Source organism: Hakea prostrata, chromosome 9 (genome assembly GCF_041222555.1).
Source record: "Hakea prostrata isolate BN-2017 chromosome 9, UWA_Hpros_2, whole genome shotgun sequence".
Lineage (NCBI taxonomy): Eukaryota > Viridiplantae > Streptophyta > Magnoliopsida > Proteales > Proteaceae > Hakea > Hakea prostrata.
The window spans coordinates 58,098,186-58,118,670 of NC_142608.1; the positions used below are offsets into that span (position 1 = coordinate 58,098,186).

At 36.5% G+C, this 20,485-nt stretch overlaps 3 protein-coding genes across 5 annotated transcripts; 2 read left to right on the forward strand and 1 right to left on the reverse strand.

The window, feature by feature from the left end:
- The first annotated feature begins 736 nt into the window (after positions 1-736).
- LOC149005742 (SNARE-associated protein-like protein) lies at positions 737-7,575 on the forward strand. 2 transcript variants are annotated; one of them, XM_089168292.1, is made up of 4 exons: positions 737-1,187; positions 2,038-2,202; positions 5,842-5,903; positions 6,740-7,575. In XM_089168292.1, exons 1-3 carry the CDS (start codon positions 812-814, stop codon positions 5,880-5,882), a joined length of 582 nt encoding a protein of 193 aa, XP_089024418.1. In that variant the 5' UTR covers positions 737-811; the 3' UTR covers positions 5,883-5,903; positions 6,740-7,575. The 2 variants fall into 2 exon arrangements, with proteins under 2 accessions (XP_089024418.1, XP_089024419.1); XM_089168293.1 differs by having other exon boundaries at positions 6,803-7,575.
- Positions 7,576-7,709: 134 nt separating this feature from the next.
- Positions 7,710-9,224, reverse strand: LOC149005743 (oxygen-evolving enhancer protein 2, chloroplastic-like). The gene is made up of 4 exons (XM_089168291.1): positions 8,903-9,224; positions 8,483-8,715; positions 8,186-8,236; positions 7,710-8,041 (listed from the first exon to the last, which is right to left on the reverse strand). Exons 1-4 carry the CDS (start codon positions 9,147-9,149, stop codon positions 7,781-7,783), a joined length of 792 nt encoding a protein of 263 aa, XP_089024417.1. The 5' UTR covers positions 9,150-9,224; the 3' UTR covers positions 7,710-7,780.
- Positions 9,225-11,440: 2,216 nt separating this feature from the next.
- LOC149005744 (Reticulon family protein) lies at positions 11,441-16,719 on the forward strand. 2 transcript variants are annotated; one of them, XM_089169342.1, is made up of 6 exons: positions 11,441-11,578; positions 14,380-14,568; positions 14,659-14,839; positions 14,944-15,085; positions 15,794-15,863; positions 16,199-16,719. In XM_089169342.1, the coding sequence occupies exons 2-6, from the start codon at positions 14,385-14,387 to the stop codon at positions 16,366-16,368; spliced, it is 747 nt and encodes a 248-aa protein (XP_089025468.1). In that variant the 5' UTR covers positions 11,441-11,578; positions 14,380-14,384; the 3' UTR covers positions 16,369-16,719. The 2 variants fall into 2 exon arrangements, with proteins under 2 accessions (XP_089025468.1, XP_089025467.1); XM_089169341.1 differs by having other exon boundaries at positions 11,490-11,578; positions 14,373-14,568; positions 16,199-16,716.
- Positions 16,720-20,485: the final 3,766 nt, after the last annotated feature.

A 20,485-nucleotide genomic window follows, 5' to 3' on the forward strand; every position in this document is an offset into this window, starting at 1 on the left:
ACAAGAATGCTACCATAAAATCCTAAATATTGGGCAACTAATGTATAAGTGCCCTAACCATTTTTTTCTTTGATAAAAATAATAAAGAGGGCAAACTCAGTGCAAAAGGCTTCGCACATGCAGAGACTAGGAGGACATTTTTTACATACAAATGATATTTTACATAAAAGAATCCCCTTATTATTTTTGTAACAATAATTGTTGTCGTTTTGCCTTAGCATTGCAAAATGGCGACAGTTTACAAAAAAAAAAAAAAAATGGCGACACCATTCAAATGGAATTTAAAAAAAAAGAAAAAGCAAATTTAATGTGCATTTGTTAAACCATTCATAATTCTCACCGGAAAAGGAAAACAATACCCAACAACAATGTATGTGGATGGTAACATTTCTGTTCTAAGAGACCAGTTCTTATGCAAAATAATTTTTTAATGTTTCTGTGTTAAAAGACTTTTCTTTGCTTGGAAATGGGCGTTTGATAAATTTGTTCTAAAAATATTTTCAAAATACTATTATAATAAGTTGGTGTTTGATAAACTCGTTCTAACTTCTAAGGTTTCAATCGGCCCAATTTTAGCACTTTTATTTTTGTTATTCAGTAAAAACAATTTTTTTGATGTTCTGCTAAATGTGATCTATAAAAAATTTCTAACCGTTCCGTTCTTAAAGAACAGAAAAACGAATCGTAACAAATAACGCCAAAAACGTTTTCTAGGATCAAACGCACCACTTAACCATCAACCGAAATCCCTCTTTTTTTTTCTCACACAAAGCCTTCACCGTAGAAGTTGAGCCAGCTGCAGCTGCAACTGATGATGGACTCCCCTTCTTCTTCTGGTCCAGCACCAATTATGGTGGGAGATGATCAATCTCACGAGCAACCTCGGTCTCTGGAAACCCTAGATACAGTTAACAATCCAGTTTCTTGTCAAGAGACTGAGAACCTGTCCGAGCCTTCCACCTCCAACGCTTCCAATGTTGCAGAATCTGATGTCAATCATAAGCCTTCCACTTCTACCTCAGCTTCCAATGTTGCGGAATCTGATGTCAATTTACAGAGTTCAGAGGCCTTGGCGAAAGGGATTTCTTCTTTGCTTGGTTCGTTGATTAAAGATTTTGACTGTAAAGCTGAGAATACGGCTAAAAGCCAGGAGCAGCTCTGTTCTGCGATGGATCGACTTACCAGAGGTATTCATTCTTCTCTATATCTTTGATTTTTAGACCTGCATGTTTATTGTTTTGACCAAGTTTGAAGGTTTCTGTTTCCCCCTTAATTGACCTTTCAATTGATTTTGTATTCGATGTTTAAGATGGTTAGTAAATTGAGACATCTCAAAATAGAGGGGGCTTTGATTAATCTGTATTGTCTGTTTCCCACACACAAATGTATTTATATTGTGTTTAATAAATGGTTTGAAGTATGACATTCAGTGGTAATGCAATACAGAAATTAGCTTAGTTTCTTAGATGATTCTATGCTTGGAAATTGCATGTTGATTTTTTAGGTGGGCTGCACCCAACTTCTTGTACTAAAATTTTGAATGGAACAAGAAGGCTGGAAAACAAGTTAATTCCCAACTTCAAGCTCACTTTTGAATCGTAAAATTCTAATATATGCTAAATAATACCTGCTTAGGTTTGTTTATCCATGTGGCATAATGAAAGAAATTTTGGAAGGGGGTGTGAAAGATTATTTTGTGAAGTAAGTATGCTTTTTGGTGGAATTTAGCATAAGATTAGTTCTGCTTACTACACATGGGATGCATTCTTGTCAGTGCAGGCGAATTCAGATATATTTGGATAGTCAGTACTCTTATTTTATTTCATTCTTCAATAAACAGTTTAGTTACCATTCTTCAATTACCTGAAGCACCCCTGTGGCCTTCATGGCAAGCCTTTCGCTGCCAGTCCCTCCTTCCTCTGCCATCCCTACTCTTGACCCTCTTCACTGTAACTTCATGTCTTATTACCATAACTTTATGGTTACTGAGATGTAATTGTGACTTGTCTGACATAGTCCTACTTTGCGTGTTGGCAGAGCTTGATCAACTGTTAGAAGATGCACCATTGCCATGCATCATGCAGCATGCAGCCAGGATTTCAGGTGTTCGTAAGAGAGTGTCATCATTGAACTCAGTTTTAAAATCAATACAACGGCGTATTGATAATATAGATCAGATGTTGTCTGCAAGCTCATCTCATGGTATTCTGACATTTTCTATTTTTATTTCCCTTTTTCTTGTGTTTCTTTCCTTATAAAGTATGGCACACATGCTTTTATCTTTTCCTCTTTGCTACAAGTATATATATCGGGTAATGCTCAGCTCGTATAAGCTCATTTAAGTTGATCCTACATTGGGTCTGTTTCCTTCTGGTTGACAAACTAGATGTGGTTGGTTACATTTCATTAAGTAACAAATTTGAAAACTAAATCTGACTCACCATGGCCCTAAAACTATTTTACATATTTGACACAGTTACCACCCTAATGACTCCTACTGGGTGCCTATGATTAAATATCCTAGAATGACCTGTGACAACATGAACCATGTAAAGCATACAGACTTTTTCTTTTTGGGTGGAATTCATAGCCCCTGGATTCCTATCATTTTAAGCCTATATATGACTTCTGCTTCTTTATCCAACCTAGTAAATACTAATTACCCAATACCACTGGCCACCTATTGACTGTTGTATAGTTCAATAAATTTTTTTTTTTAAATAATAGTGGCAATACAGGTTGCAGCAAGTACACCAAAGCTGTTGGCTCGACATATTAGATGATTGCTTGGACAAGAGATGAAATTGATTTGATGATTTCCCTTAGATTTGTGGTCCCTAGGAGATATTTAGACATGAAATGGTAAAGCACAAGGCAGAAGAGTTTAATTTAATACATTTGAAGGTCTATTATATAATCCATTATCTTTAGACAGATTTTTTGATATCTGCTGGGTTCCAGATATTCTAGATACGTCTTAGAACAAAATTCTGTGAGATAGCTTGCTTCAGCATTAAGAGGTGATTTGAAAGTTCAAAAGGAGCATGGGTTGTTCCATTTAGAAGCGTCGATTCTTTACATTTATTGTTGAACCATTCAATCATCATTGATCATGACTGTTTCAGCCGTTTCTCCCATTAGCTTAAACTGTTAATAAAGGTGTAAAACAATGTATGGTGACTATGTTTAAAATAGGTTTGGGCCATAGTCCATGGAGGAACATTACATCTTTAAAAGTTATTTACTTATTGAGAAGGCTAATGGAAAGATATACAGATGGCAGAAGGACCTCCAGACAGTCTTTGTGTTGACCTGGAAAAAGCTGATGACCGAGTCTCTAAAGAGTTCATCCAGCATGTTGCAGTGGAGAGAATGGTGTCAGTAAATGTGCGGATGAAATTAAAGATTATGAGCATGTTGAACGTGGTGACTGTGTAATCTGTGGGAGGTCAGGGAGAGAATGGTGTCAAGTAAATGTGCGGATGTAATTAAAGATTATGAACATGTTGAACGTGGTGACTATGTGTAATCTGTGGGAGGTCAGGGAAAGGAACTCACAGTTACGATTGGTTATATCAAGGATCAACCTGGAGCTCTTAAACTATTTGCACTAATCATGGATGACCTAACCAAGGGCCTTTAAGATGAGGTCTGATGGTGTATGCTTTTTACCAATAAAATTATTTTGGTGGATGAGACAAAGGGTTAATGTTAAGTTTAGTGGTATGGAGATCAACCTTAGAAACAAGCAGCTTTAGTATTAGTAGAACATAAGATAGAGTATATGATGTTAACTTTAGTCAAATGGATACTGGCCCGTGGTTGGGAAAGAGAGATACGGCAAAGTGACTAGTTTAGTTGGATGACATTTCACAAATTCTTTAACTGGGCTGGATATGAGATATGTGTCTTGATTGTTGTATTACCAACTTATTCCTGTAAGCTGAAAAAAATTTCTATTAGACTATTGTATCACCAGCTATGATTTATTAGACTATTAAGAAGTGTCATATTGAGAAGCTATCAAGGTTTAAAGTATCAGCTGATATGTCTCAGTATCATAAGCCATCTAGATGATATATGCTGATGTGTCTCTATAATTTTAAAATTCAATATTGTATCTTATGTATCCCATTGTATTGGCTGACATGTTTGTGATATGATATGATAAATTGCGATACAGACATTCTTAGTAAAAAATGTATTTGAAAATTTAAGCCATATCATATCACAGACATGTATTAGCTAATGCATGTCAATATGTATTGAGCAATTTTAGAAAAAAAATTTGAAAAATTCCAGAACATGACCAACTCGTATCTACATGTAACTGCATGTATTGATATGTATTGGCATGTATCTACCATAACTGAAAAATCTTGTTTTTCAGTTATGTTTCTCATGAAACTCGACGGAGATGGATAACCAGGTTCCATTGGTGCCAAAATCCAAATTTTAAGGCCTTTCTTGCTAATTTCTTTTAAAGATTTGTTGGAGCTTCACACTTGGTCTAGAGTAAACTTTTTGTTCACTTTGTTTACCTACTTTGGGTGAATATATCTTGATGAGATCCTCTTATCACATCGATCCACCCCTGCTTCCCACATGGTAGGTCATGGAGCACTAACCATCACTATATACTATGAGGTGTGAAGCTGGTCAAACTAGTAACCAGTTAATTAGTGGGCAGTATAATATGCTTCTAGGTTTCCACTCAATGTATTTTCAGATAACAGAAAATAAAGGTGGCAACCGAGAACCATATTTTTACTGCTGTTAATTAGAAGAATAATGAGAAGCAAATATATTGAAAGTTAAAAGTGTTCTTAGTTAGAAACATGTTTAAGGGGTTTGTTTCATAAATCTGATCAATAACTCCTTAAGGAAAATAAATAGGACATCGAAACATACGAAAGAGTCCACATATAGTGTTGTACCTCCCCAACACTCTCACTGGTACTATACAGACATGTGAGAAACATCATTTTTAAGAACTAACAATAACTTCGGTTTAACATGCTTGTCTTACGTATATAGTATTCTATGTTTAATTGTTTGTGTAAGTTGGATGACTATTTATTGGTTGTACCTATTATTTTTTGTTTAAATTTAACCATTTCCATGCAAGTTTGCACTGTCAATACATATTTGAGATATGATATGATTCGAAAAATAACTTTAACCACCCAACCAATTCACGATACTTTAAACTTTGGATGCTATATGTTGCATAGATGAGGATGTTAATAGGGATACTGACTATTAGAGCTGAACTGGGAACTGGCCCAATCGACTTTTAACTCCAAGAGTCGTTTGAATTAGTATGGTGATGTTCAATGGGGGCCTAGGGATGTGCTAGTAAGGAGTGATATGATCTGACTGAAGGAGCTGAAAGAGTTAGGGGCAGGCCTAAACTGACCAGAGAAATCCCGAGGAAGAACATGCATATTCTATATCTTGTACCTAAAATAACCTTAACTGATCTATTGAAGGGCAAAGATCCATGCACTGGATCCCATTCAGCTGAGTTTCTCCTGACTTGATGGCCTGTGCCTCTTTCATCCTCTGTTTTTCTTCCTCCATCTTTCATTTTTCAGTTTCCATTATGCATTTCTCATCTCTTTTCCTCTCCTCTTTGTTTTATTTATTTATTTGTTTAGACCCAACTTTTCCTTAATGTGTAGTTTTGATGCATGTAGCCGGCACTTTTTTTCAATTAAATAGAAATCCTTACCTTTTCACAGATTCGTTTTGAAGATGTCCTGTGATCTATCTATTACTTTTTGGACATCTTTCTCTGCATTTGTAACTTACAATCTTGTTTCTAATCATACTTTACAGGAAAAGCAACTGCAGGAAATGGTACAAAACATGAATCGTGAATTCATGACTGGGTATTACAGGTATTTTTCTTTGATGTCAAGTATGCTTATTTTGGGGAATTGGCAGATGCTTCAATGTGTGTACTATTTTTGAAAATATTTTTAATAGAATACTAGAAAGCACAACAGAATTATATGTTACTTGAACTGAATTGCAGTCATATCAATAACCAAGTGATTGCTGATAGGAAGAGTGTTATTATCATTTATACAAATGGACATCTCTACGTATAGAATTTTTGGGTATTTGATGTTCAACATGATGTATATCTGAGATAAAGGAAATGTAAATGGAAGGAAAGGGAAAGGAAAGCAAAAGGGTTCGCAAGTGCAGTTTACCTATCAGTCTTTTTTGCCATAGACTACAATTTGCTTGCAGAGGCATCTACCAATAGACCCTGCTTACTTAGCAATAAGATGGACTTTCTATTCGAGATCTTTCCAGTAGATTTCAGATTCCATCTGTCTTGACATCACAAGCAACTTGTCCATGGCAACCTTTTAGACGTGTAGATGCTCTGAGAAATAAATACATTGTAATCTCTTGGAAACCTCCCGTTCTCCTTCTAATGTGGGCTTGATTTTATTTTATTTTATTTTTTTGTTTGTAAACTTTGCTTGTATATTCTTCCCCTTATGGACCCCTCATCTCTTCGCTTTTTGGTAATAAACTGTTATTCTCTCTCAAAAAAATAAAAAAAAAAATAAATAAATAAAAGAAAAAAAGGAAAAAGAATGAGAAAAACTTCTCTTGCTTAGATATATCCAGAAAATATATTCTTTATTCAGATAGTTTAATATTGGATTAATTAGCAGATGTTAGTGCTCTAATTTTAGGAAATTGCTTAAATTGCCAGGTCTAGAGACCAATGCTGGATATAGGACAGTTCACATTTGTGACATACATTTTGCTGCTACAGATTTTATCAATATGATGGAGAGATTCTTGCTGAAAGGGTTTGTCAACCTGGTTATTCATGTAAAAGTGAAGAGGTGTCAATCAACTTCCAAATCAGAAGCTCGGGTCATTAATTTGTATAGGAACTAACCTTATTGTCTGTCTATAGAGACTGATCCTTTTTGTTGCGACTTTTCCTGTGTGGTTAATGCAGCGAATGTTGATAAATCTTGTCTTTCTAAGCAAAAGTTTTGATCTTACTGTTTAACAGGTAGTTCTACATTCTTCACTAGTTAATTTTTAAAAGTGAGGTTTGGGTGATATTGTTTAGTTCCTTTTTTATTTTTCGGGAAGAATGTTGTTTATTTCCAAGATCCCCTCTAATTGGTTTGTGCTATTTGTTTGACATACTGTTTGAATCCAACAAAATAGAATCAGGTTGTGACAATTCTTCCATGACAATATCATCTGTTGCTTAATATATCCATTTACTCATCAAATTTTGAGCGAATGCAACTATGTTTCTAGTCTCATAGACCATAGCTATAGTGTCTGTGCAGCAGTTTCCCATTTGAATATTACTTGAATACAGGACAGATAACCCTTTGAACAATCCTAATGATGCAGCTTTTGATCATTTGTGATGTCAAAACTTATACAGGATAATGTGATCTATCAGAGAATTATGATCATTTCAAGTCTCTTTTGTGAAAGCATTGGAGGATTTCATCTTTTCAACTCTGCCCATACACTGTGATGACATTTAATTGCGCTTTAGGACTTTTAATATTCTTAGATCACCTAGTATAACTCCTGAAAATCTTACGAATTTTCTGTTCACTTTATCACTTAAGGTATCAAAACATATTTTGCTGCTATGAAGTGTTTTCATCAACAGATGTCTTGTTCAGCACACACACACAGCAATCTTCAAATTAAGCGTTTTCGTCTTGAATTTATGATCCTTTACATACTCAAAACATACCCTCATTTTTACTCTCTAAGCAACATTAAAAGAACTTGCAGCACTCTCAACAAATTTCCTTGCTCCCTTAAACCACCTCTTGTCTCCTGCTTGCACCTTGCATATATAGAGCTTCCCATCCGACACTGTTGCTGAAATTAGCTGGTGTTTACCACCTTCATCTCCGTCGGCTGTCCTCGTCAAAACAGTCACAAGGTAATAGGGTTTTCCACCAACCACTGGAGTTGCAGTCTCCAATATATTTGCAGTCGCAACAGCATCAGGATCAAAGCCACCCTAAAAGATTCAAATATACCCAAAGATGTGAACAATTTGCAGTCATAATTGTTTTAGTTGTTCATCATCTGTAGATGTGATTTTACTATAATCGATCTTCTAAGCAGAATAGCAATCAGTTAAATTTTTTATTTGCAATTTTACCTCAGATTCAGTTTTGCCAAAGTAAGCTTGCTTTCCCAGCAAATAGTCCACCTGCACAGAGTCACAATATAGCCTAGTAGTTAACAAACATCACTTTGCAAGCTTATATAAATGCATGTTTGGTTTCTACAACTCATTTTACTTGGAAACAAATGGCAGAAACATAACTAAAAGTGTCTCAAGATTCATAACAAAATGTATAACCAATTAGAGACTTGAAGGTTGTGTTTGGTATACATTCTTTGAATGCATTCTAGATTGATTGATTTTGAAATCATAAAATAACAAAAAAATTACCTTAGAGAGGAATTCCTCTGGTGGGCCAAAATCTGTGATTGTCTTCTTATCAGTTGGTTGGACAAGGACTGCAAGGTAGCTATTGGCATCAAAGTTATCTTCGTATCTGAGAACCTGTCCAGGGTACTCAACCTCATTGCTAGGGTTCCATTTTGCTGGAATCAACAACTTGAATCCATCTCCATTGTAGGGTAAGAAGTCAGTGTTTGCCTTTGGCTTACCAAACACATTGGCTGCAACATTAGCCAAATCCATTTAATCATGTTGAAAAAAATTAGAAGCCCAGATTTTAGAACTTACACTTAAACCAATACATCACATTGTAGAAATGGTTCACAATTTGCTTCAGAAGGATATCAAAAGTGAATTTTGCAGAACATATTGAAATGATCATGAAGATGAACTAAAATTTTGAATTACCAGCTTCCCCATAAGCAGCATCGGCCGGAGAAACTTTAGTGGCGACGGCGGCAGCACCAATGAGAACTGTGAGAGCCAACCGGCGGGAGACGGCATCATTTCCATCGGCATCATTGATGGCCTGTTTTTGGGCCTTGCAGACTAGCTGGGTTGGCTTGGAGATTGGCACAGAGCGCTGTGAGGAGGAGGTGGATCTAGTTGGGGTGGAGAGTCCATGGTGGTGGAGAAAACATGAGGTAGAGGCCATTGATTCACACTCACACAGACACTCACTCTTCTCCCTTAGTTTCTTTCTTATCTGTACTAAACCAAACAGATTTGAAGGATGGATGATTACTTGTGATTGGAAGAAAGAAAAGGTTCTTTTGTGATGTGTGATGGAAAATGGTTGGTTTTGGATTTGGGATGTGGAAGTGGATAACAAAAAGATGAGATTTTGTGGTGGATAAGGTTATAGATAGGGGTTTCAATCGGGTTATCTAGGTTCAACCGGTCCGGTTTGATGCGGTTTATAACTGAAAATTTTATTTTTAAAATGCACATTCTCTCTAGGAATTGGATAATAACATATACATTCTCTCTTACTTGGTACATGTGACAATATATTCCCGATTGTCAAGTTTTCCTCGGTTTGGTAGATGAAATGTCAATTTTACCACTCACATTGTCAGATTACAATGCTCTACCCCTTATGCTTAAAACTAATCAAAAAACAAAAATACTCATAGAAGTAAATTTTTGCCAAAGTTACCATAAAAGTACTATTGAAGTTCCAGCTGCTGTCGTCTTCTTCAGCGGCTACTTACAAAAGTTAAAGACTATGGCTACAGCAGGGTCAGGCTGGGTTAGGTTTTTGTAATTTCAAAGTCCAGGGTTAGGTTTTTGTAATTTCAAAGTCCAGTCATATATATTATAATATAAGTTCATTTTTGTCTTGGCCCTAATTTAAGGCTAAGTATTAATGTCCCAGACCCTAAGCCTTACAAGGCCAAGTCAAGTTTATTCTTACCTTGATTTACCTTGGCCCTGGTCCTGATGGCCCTATCTTTGGCCTTGATTGACTTTAGTCCTAGTCTAGACCTTGGCCTTAGTCCTAATTGGCCATCCTTGACCCTAGCCCTGATTAGCTCTATCCTTGTTCATGTTTTTTCTTCTAATTCATTGAGATCAAACATCAGAGACCAAATTAGGGCCATTATCATGGCCATAATCAGGGTCAAGGTTAGGGCTAAAATTAGGGACGGGTCGGGATAGGCTCGGCAAGCGAAAGAGTAATACTAGGCCCGCCCTTGGCCCTAGTTAAAGCCATAATATTTTAGACCTAACCCAACCTTAGGGCCAAAATCTTGAGCCCAAACCCTATTCGGGCTTAGGGCGGGTTAGGGCCATCAGGGCTAAATTTACACCCCTAGTTAAGACGATCTAGCCCAAACCCATTTTAAGGAATGTGGATCATCTCCACTGACAGTATTACAACAAAAAATTATGTGGGGCAAAATAATAAAACATTTGAAAACAATAAACCGATCCCCATTAGGGGAGACAATCCGGACTCCACTTCAAGCACTAATCACATGCATAATATTTATATTTTTTCCATTTCATTTTTTTTGTCCACCAATCACATGCAACCTAATGTAGTTCTCTAGAACGTGGAAACTCATTCTCATCGGCAACCAGAGCAAAACTTGGATAATGTTTGATTCAATGTAAGAGACTAAATCAAATCCAATCCAATAAATAGAGTTGAACGCTAATAAAAGTTACCAACAAGTCATAACATTAAAAAATAATAATAATAAAAAAAAAAAAAAAAAAAAAATAATATAGTTATCTTTGAATTCTCCATGATACCAATCCAACGATTAGCAACTCAATGCTGCCAACATCCACCAAACTTTCAAAATGAGGTCCTTATCTCAAACCATAAAATGAGCAACGGTCCACAAATGACAACCTAAAAGGAAAGGGCCTTTCCCGGCAAAAAAAGAAAGAAAAAAAGAAAAAAAGAAAGGAAAAGGGTCAAGAAAAGAGTCTTTAAACAAATCATCATCTGTGTTGTGTTGAGGACGGAATTCCAACTTTTTAAAATTTTATTTATTATGTATTAGATTCCCACGTGCTTCATTCTTCTGCAGGCATCTCTGATCTCCCCAGTCTATTCGTTCTGGAGGCGACAGAAGTCTTATCAGTTCCAGTTGGGCCCACCACATTCTCTAACCACATTTTTCACCTTCAACGGCTTAGGTGTGCTACAATACCTTAACTCTGGAAAGAACGATTGCAACAAAATAATAATAACCTCCAGATTGGCATCTTTCAATCTAACTATAAGCATAGAGAATTAATTCATTCATTTCAAGATGATAGATTTCAATCTAATGGTTATTAGATTAACCAGACTACCAACTGCAAAACTTATATTTCTGGGGATTTTCCTGTGATTTTATAAAAGTCAAGGGTATTTTTGGGTATTTACCAACTCGTTCGATTATTGATTATTCCGTCCACGCACGCCATCGGCCACATCCACCAAGCGGTCTTTGGCTCTTTGCTTCCCATGCTCTGCGTGTGAGTCTCTGACGTTATTAAGTTCGAATAAACTCTCTCTCTCTCCATCTCCATCTCCATTTCGCGCTCCTAAATCCCTGATCGAAACCCTAATTTCTTCAACTGGTTAGTGTTTCCAATCTTTTCTTCTCTACTTCTATAGTTAATTACCAGCTCAAGTAACCATGTTAGAGGAAAAATGATAATGTTTCTCATTCTTTGAATGTTTGTGCTTCGTCTCCTTCTTGGTTTATCAAACTTAATTGTTTTCATATGATATAGGTCCTTTTTTTTTCCTTTTTTGTTCTTTTTGTGCTGTCATTCTTCTTGCCGTTTGCTGGATTAATTTGTGATGCTAATGTAGTTTGAACTGCTTTCAGTTCTTATCTATGTTTCCAGCTAACTGGGTTACTGGGAGAACTTGTTCTTACTTTACAATTTTGTTTTCGGATTTGTTTTGTGTCTTGGGCTGTTGGTAGCACCGGTGGTGTGTATACTGTGTATGTAATTGTGTATGAATCAACTACCTTGATCACCTAATAAGGAAATTATTGTTTCGTTTGGGAAAAAAGGGCCTTTGTGTTTTGATCCTTCTACTTTGTTATTACTTCAGCATATGGCGTTTGGACTTCACTGTGCAACATGCTTACTTCTTTTTCTGTATTGCTTGCTGTCCTTTCCTAGTGAATCAGTCACATGGAGAGTATTTTAAAGTTACAAGGTCTCATATGGGATTGGGGTTCTACTCTTACGGGTTTTTAATGTTTTCATTTCTTTTTCTGGTTTTATAAGGAGTTGGGATTTGATCTAGCCTTTCGGATCTTCAATCTTCTCCTTTTTCTCAAGTTACTTAACCAGTGCATTGATTTCTATGGGATTATTCTCATTTCCACCTGCCCCGACTCAATAACACCCAATGGTAGTAGATTTGTAATCGTAAACCCCTCTTATCAGACAAGAAGGCACGGCCTTGGCATAATGTTTGGTGGACTGCAATTGTAGCAAAAGGTCAAGGCACCAAAACAGCCTCCGAGCAAAAATTGCTAGGGTAATGCTGCATAGCAAAATTACCCTAACCCCCCCCCCCCAAAAAAAAAAAAAAAAAAAATCTGCCTCTTTGGAAGCCTTCGGCACCGGGTTTGCAATTTTCTACAAGTGAGTTTTTCCTTAATATTGCTTTCTTTCCCTTTGTTTACTGTGTTTTTATTTTTTATTTATCAGGTTTCACGGTATACAAGTTACTTGGGTCCAAAGAATATAGTGGAAAGAACGAATATGTTGAGGCAACCTGGATTAATGAGTTTTTGAGTGATGAGACGTTTATTTGTTTTCTTGCTGCATGCATTTATGAGATAGAAATATATAGATGAATTTTATGACATAAGTATTTTAACCTCCCCATGAATGCTTACAGTGAAGATTTTATTGCATACGTGGTCATACTCCTACAGATTTGGAATTTTCATATAAATGAGTAACCAGTGGTCAAAAATTTCTTGCTGCATGCATTTATGAGATAGAAATATATAGATGAATTTTATGACATAAGTATTTTAACCTCCCCATGAATGCTTACAGTGAATATTTTATTGCATACGTGGTCATACTCCTTCAGATTTGGAATTTTCATATAAATGAGTAACCAGTGGGGAAAAAATTTTGTATGACCTGCATGGCAAGTCCTTCCAGTGTACTCCATCCAATTATGCCATGCGGCAGGGTGATTTGATAACTTAAACTGTTGGATAGGCAGTGAATGGCCTTGGTTATGTATATGTGAAATTTCAAATCTAAATCTCATTATATTCTCCTCCACTTAATGGCATTTTTTATCCATCTATTTTGAACCAGCAAAAGTATTCCTTTTCATAGTGGATTTCTGAAGCTTTATTTTGCAACACGACCAGCTTCTTTGGGGCTGAAGCTTGAGATGAGTGAGGAGGCCTGTGGCCCCAAAAAATGAAAAATAAAAAATCCGAGAGACTATGAACCATTGGCAAAGAAACCTTAAATACTCAGTTCCCTTGCCTGAAAAACACAGAATCACAGCATTTGATGCAAGAATCATGGAAGTGGAGCTTTCTCAAAATACACTTGTGGTTTTAAATGTCTCATTCTAAACTTGAGTAGTCCACAGTAACTTCCATTTCCTTTTCAGAATATTTGGTTTTCTACAGAAAGGATTTGATGATTTTTTACAGAAGTACTCAGTTTGTCCAGAAAAATACTCTCTTTTCTAAGAGCTGTCCTGATATTTATAGGAAAGGAGATTTATATCCATAATCATTTATGCGCCTGGTGTAATCTTCCTTCTCTCCTTTTGGGTGGGGGGGTGGTGTGCCGCGGCCATGCCCCGCGAGCTGAAGCCGACGCATTACTGTTGTTTCAAACTCCTTCCAGTTGTGATAGCAGCCATATGACATGAGTCAGGGTTTTTGGATCAGCAGTCTATTCTGCAGTACTTATCACCCACCATTTGGCTTTTCCCATCCCTTCCCATGTTTTGTCAAATTCATAAAATCATGGAATTGTTGTTTTTAATATTTCCTCATCTTCTGTATTAAAATTGACTTATCATCCTGTCCTTGTTCCTTGGATGGATTCATGGTGTTTTGTTGGACTTCTATATTGACATTGGGCCTATGTTCATTTCTAAGGTTACTCTCTTGCGAGTATTATATCAAGTAGAATAATGGCCTTATGATGGTGTGGATATCACACATCATGGAATAATGATTCTGTTTTTTGGTCAATCTTGGAAGATGTGTACATTTCAGACAGCCAGTTGTTTTAGAGTATTTATGCTGTTGTGAAATTCAATATGTTTGTACATTTATCTCATGATATCTGCATGCATTCTATATGATGTAATTTTTGTTTGCTTCATATTCTTCAAATGACATCCATTGTTTCCTTGAAGATAAAAGGAAAGATGCCTGAGGAGATTACTGCTGAGAAAATCCTGGGCAACATAATGGAGACACTTACAGATAGTATCCAAAAACAGAAGAAAGTGTCATTTTTTGAGGAAGACAAATCAAATTCAGTGTCTGCTCAGATGAATAGGCTATTTGGGCGCCAGAAAACTATTCATAATATTTTGGGCGGTGGAAAGTGTAAGATGATGTTCCTTCCATTCTTTTTCCATTCATTTTATTATACTTTTTGCACTCCCTCATCCTCTTTCTTTATCCTTGACCATGTAGCTGCTGATGTTTTGCTATGGAGGAACAAGAAGATATCTGGGAGTGTCTTGAGTGGTGCAACAATAATCTGGGTGCTCTTTGAATGGCTTAATTACCATTTTCTTTCTTTGGTGTGCTTTGCCCTTGTTATTGGCATGGTTGCTCAATTTGTATGGACTAATGCTTCTGGTATGATGAACAGGTAAATTGAAACAAGATTTTTTTCTTCTCCTTCTCTTTTGGTTTCTATCTTTTCCTTTCTCTGGTTTGTATACTGTTGATGTTCCGGTCTTTCTGCTGCCACAGGTCTCCATCTAAAGTTCCCCGTTTAGTTTTGCCTGAAGAGATTTTTGTCAATGTTGCTACATCTATTGGCGCTGAAATCAATCATTTCCTGGGATTTCTTCAGGATGTTTCATGTAGAGGCAGTTTGAAGCAATTTGCCATGGTATGCATTTTATTGGGTACTAAATACTTGCTATTCATGCTCTGCCTTTCACTCTATTTGCAGCTTGGAGTAAATTATTTTGCGATTACAGAAAAAGTGAAAGCCTAGGTTGAAAAATTAGCAAAGATGAGCATCGATGATAAAGTACAAGTATCAAAATCTCTTGGTTTTTTCCTGCCAATTTCTCATTGAACACCATTTTCCTTTCTTGCCAAATGAATCAAGAAAAGAAAATGTTTGAGTTTCTGATATTTCTTGGAGGTGATGTATTTTTTCAAAATTTTGGTGTACCTTTGTCCTACTTTTCCTTTTACACTGTTAATGATTTTCCAGTTTGTCATGGATAAGGCGTGAGAATCGTCTGTATTTTGGATCCACTTTTTACGTTGGAAGACAAATATGACATTTGATGGATTGTCTTAGTATTAATGCCACCATTGAAATATTACTGTAGATAGAGCCGGTTAGCGTCTGTTCTTCAAATGCAGCTTGAAAAAGTATACAATCCTTAAAATATATAACCAGATAAATTTTTACACATCAATAATTGTTGCAAATTTTTATAGATTAGCTATGGTTCCAAAAGTTTTCCTTATGTTTTATTCTACTGCTATTTCAAGAGTGGTTATAATCCATTGTGTTCTCCGTAGACTCATTTGTACTTTTAGTTTTCTTCTGGCAGAATAATAATGTTTATCTCCTCAACAGGTTGTGTTTACCCTGCTTGTTGCTGCAATTATAGGAAGCTGGTGCAATTTTCTGACTGTTTTTTATGTCGGTGAGAGTTCTTTCTTACTGTCTTCCATAATTACCAAGACGAATTTCTAGTTCCTTCTGGATAGATTGACTGTATGCACAAGACTAACCAGCATTGATACTGAACCTAGCATTGCATGACTGACCTCTGTTAATGGATTCAGTTATATCTCGCAGCCCAAAACAGATGCAAATTAATTTATTAACTATTAAATAACTTGTGATATACTTTCTGGTCACCCATTTGAGTTGATTCTAGAAAGGGAGATTCTAGACATCAGATCTGTGGTTTCTTGTTTCTTCACCTTCATTCATAAGGTTTAATCGACTTTTAACCATATGATTTGGTGTGTTCAGGATTTGTTGCTGCTCATGCTTTGCCAGTGCTCTACGAAAGGTATGAAGACCAAGTGGATAACTTTCTTTATAATCTGCTAGGGCAGTTTCAGAACCAGTACAGTAAATTTGATGCTGGCGTACTTAGCAAAATTCCAAAGGGAAACCTCAAGGGAAAGAAGTCCGAATGAGTAAAACGTTCTTATCCCAAACCTGGGTGACTAAAATCAATCAACTTTCATTCTTGTATGGAAATTCTTGGAAATTTTATTTACTTTGCTACCATATATCAGATGGAGAACATTGTAAAAATAGAATATCATTAATATGTGAGCAATGGATTAGACATGAGTTGGTATTTAAGGTCGACCTGTGCACTTCCTTTCTGAAGATTGCTGCATTCATCATCCAAAAGAAAGAACTGGATCTATTTAGTTATGGCTGAAACATCTGAAATGGGTGAGGATAATGTTTTAATTAAACTAAATTATCAATTGAACCTCCATGCTTGCAAGCTTGAAAAAATCATCTATTGGTAATTGAATTCAGCGACTGATTAGCTGTGTAACAAAATCTCTCCACTTCATCCACTCAGTCTTGGATCCAAGGAAGCATTGCTTGAGTATCAGCATAATCACAGTTGAGCAATAGAATGAGAGACCTGTACAGGTTTTCGTAGTTCTGTATTGTATCTTTTTTTCTTTTCTGAATTCTTGGTAAATGATCACACAGGTGAGATAGCTCCCTTTCCGCAAAATAATGAGCTTGAACACAGATATTCTAATGAGGTTATTCCTATGAACAAGGACAGTTTCTCTGTACGTACTTTGCCTAATTGCTGATGCTGCTCTTCATCTTCAAATAAGTAAATAAATAAATATAAATAAAGAAGAAGAAGAAGAAGAAGAAAGGCCAGTTCCACCTCGTAAATTGTAATTTTTCACAACCATTGAGGGCTTGTTTGGTTACTTGAGTCAGGAGATTTCAAATTTATGGAGTCATGATTCAGAAAATTAACTGTTTGGTTAACCTGAATATGTAGAATGAAAATCCTAGAGAGCTCTTCATTCTAGTTCGAAAGTTGAAGTTCGGAGAGTTCCGTCAAAATGTTTAGCTCTTTTATAGTAGACCAATAAATCTACAGATTCACATTTTTAATATAAAAAGATGAATCTCTAGATTTCATGAATCTAGGGATTTTCACAATCAAACGGGTATAAATCTTGCATTAATGAATCCAGAGATTTCATGTAACCAAACAAGCCCTTAGGAGGTTCTTCCAGAATTAGGCATAGAAAGAATTATAGGCGGTTCTTCCAGAATTAGGTATATAGAAAGAATTACTGACCTTGAAACCAAATTTCATGACTGCAAGCAAACACATGATAATGACTGATTCTCAATCTATAGAGACCAAAGTCTTGTTCTAGGCATGTGATGGATTTGTTAATACTAGTCAAAACCACCAAAATTGATCAAGAACAGCTGTAATTTGTAGAAACTAATCAGAAATAAACTATGCAAATGGGGCGGTAGAAACTTGGTTATATTTTAGTATTTATTGGTTGAAACCATGAAAACTTTCTAAATACTGTCAAAACCTGTCGAAACAAGTGACTTTTCTAGAACTTTTTCATGGTTGTCTCAATTCCTTACTGAGATTTAACCAAAATTTCCATCCATGCAAGTTAAAACTTGAAGAATGATTGACTAATTATTATTCACAAGATCATCTCTATTTCCAAGTCCAGCTCTAACCGACACTTCACCTGCATTATGCTAGAAAACTGAAATTGTTTCAAAATAAGATGATCCACTTCAGCTTCATTCCTTCTTTCATCATTAATCCTTAGGTTTCAATTAAACCATACAGATTCTATGCAGTTTCTGCACTAGTATCTTAGAGACTTCAGAATATAGATAGTCTATGTGATCTGCAACACAGCACCCACCAAGAACCAACAAAACCTTTTTTTGGTTAATTTTTCTGTTGAACTAAACTGAAAACTACACACATTCATGCTTCACCCTCCACTTCCAAACTTCTACATGTCCAAAGCTAGACTAGCAATGTTAGGTTGAGAGCACACCCACTGTGAAAGCCACAAGCATAAAGCACCACCTGAACTATTCATTCATAGCTATCAAACTTGAAACTCTTTATCTCTATCTATGGTATCCAATATGGTCTTCCCTAGCATACACTTCCTGATTTTCTCCTACATGTTTCTTGTGGCATCATGTCGTCTGCTAGATGATGACCAAAGCAGAGTGCCTGATGATGCTAATGGCTCCTTGGTCCCCATTCCCCCCACATTCCCTTCCCCACTTGAATCAATTCCCTCCCATGTCAGGCCTTTACTCCCCACACCCTCATCTCTCGACATACCCAATCCGCCACCAAGCGAGAACTCAAACCCAAGTCTAAGGTCAATGAATAACCCAACCCAAAGTGAAGCAACACTATATCCAATCTTCACATTGACTGCAATTTCAACCAGTGAAGCACTTGCTCCTGTATCTCCATTCCTACCATACAGAACAATCAAACCGTTCTTTCTACCTGAAGTTCAGATTCCAGGGTCTGTCTCATTGATTGATGATAAACAGGAGATGCCATGAAATTTACATTACTTATGTTGTTCCTGTGGTGATGCTGGTTGTTAAGTTTCTTTGCTAATTAGATGTTTATGTCTTCTAAATCTATGAATCTGGCAATATATGTAATAAAGCCAGATCTACCAAGCACTCTGTATGGTACCCAAGGTGTTCTGTAAGCTGAATGTAGCAGTGTGTGACTCACCACCATTAATGAATTCAGTTATATCTCCCAGCCCAAAACAGATGTAATGAATATATTAACTATATATAGTGACAGAATTTCTGCCACCCATACCCATTTGAGTTGATTTTAGAAAGGGAGATTCTCTACATCACATCTGTGGTTTCTTGTTTCTTCACCTTCATTCATAAGGCTTAATCAATGGAAAACCATATGATTTGGTGTGTTGTGTTCAGGATTTGTTGCTGCTCATACTTTGTTTGGGCTAGAAAAATGTTGAGCTAACATTGGGCATAAAAATCTATCCATTAATGTCCCAGCCTGGCCGACATGACTTGGCAAAGAGACCTATGTTCTAGACCTGAATTATCTATGCTAACATTGACTTTTGTTCTCTTACCCAAAAAACAAGAAACACAGATTTTTTTTTTCTTCTTTTTTTCATCGAAGTAGATTGTGGTTGTTCCAGAATCTTACACATGGAAAGTTACCTACACGAGACAGAGGAACCTGAGAGTGTGCAAGGACTGTTGCTTCCACATGTGGAATGTGCAAGGCAAACAGCCTCCATGAGCAACCTTTAAATGGGGGACCCATATGGAAAATGCATGGAAGGACCTCTACTTCTCTTCTTTTTTTCACCACAATGTGCTTGAGAAAATGAAAAATGGAGACAAGACCAAGCAGCCAAAATGGAATTTTGGATGAAGAGTGTAAAGCCATTTCCGATCTTTCAAGTATATATAAAGGATGACAATGGCTACGTTTGTGTGTAGCCTACTTGTAGTCCCTCCTTGTTCTTCACCTAACTTTTCTAAGACGATGGTAGTTGTCAAGTGCATGAACCTGGAGTTCAATACAGTCGTCATCGGCGCTGAATTGGTTCATCGCCGTTATATTTACAAAGAAAACGGTGATGGCGATGATGATGACGACGACGACGACGACGATGATGGGAAGTCGATAGCGCCGGCTGCATAGCATTATGATTACGGATTAGGGGTTGCCTTCCCAGCTAGATGGAGAGGGTTGAGAAATGACTAAATAGGGGGAGAGTAGTAAGATACTAGATATACATAGAGAGTTCAAACCACTATATATATGTGAAAGTCTTGATGCTTTCCTGTGTGAAGGTATGCAACCATGCTTTGTATTAAGTTTTAGTTTAATGGCTTTAAATATGGATGTCTCCCTTTCTCTATCTGTAATTCTATGACTACAATGATATACAATAAGACAGTTTATTCTGGTTAGAATGGTTGACAATATCAACAGAGCTCACTAATGCAATTGGATTTGTGGCTACACAGTAGCAGTTCTAGAACTTACACAAAGCAAACTGGCCTTGGGGAATCATTAAGATTATTGAATAATGCTTTTGGATGGGGAACAACCCCTTTGATGGGTATCTTTCTTTAGGTTGGGCTTATGATAACAGCAGGTGTTTTTCCAAATCTGCTCTTTTATCTGAAGAAATCCATGCTGGGTTCTCTAGAGCAACTCAAAAAATCTCTTCTTGCTGCCTC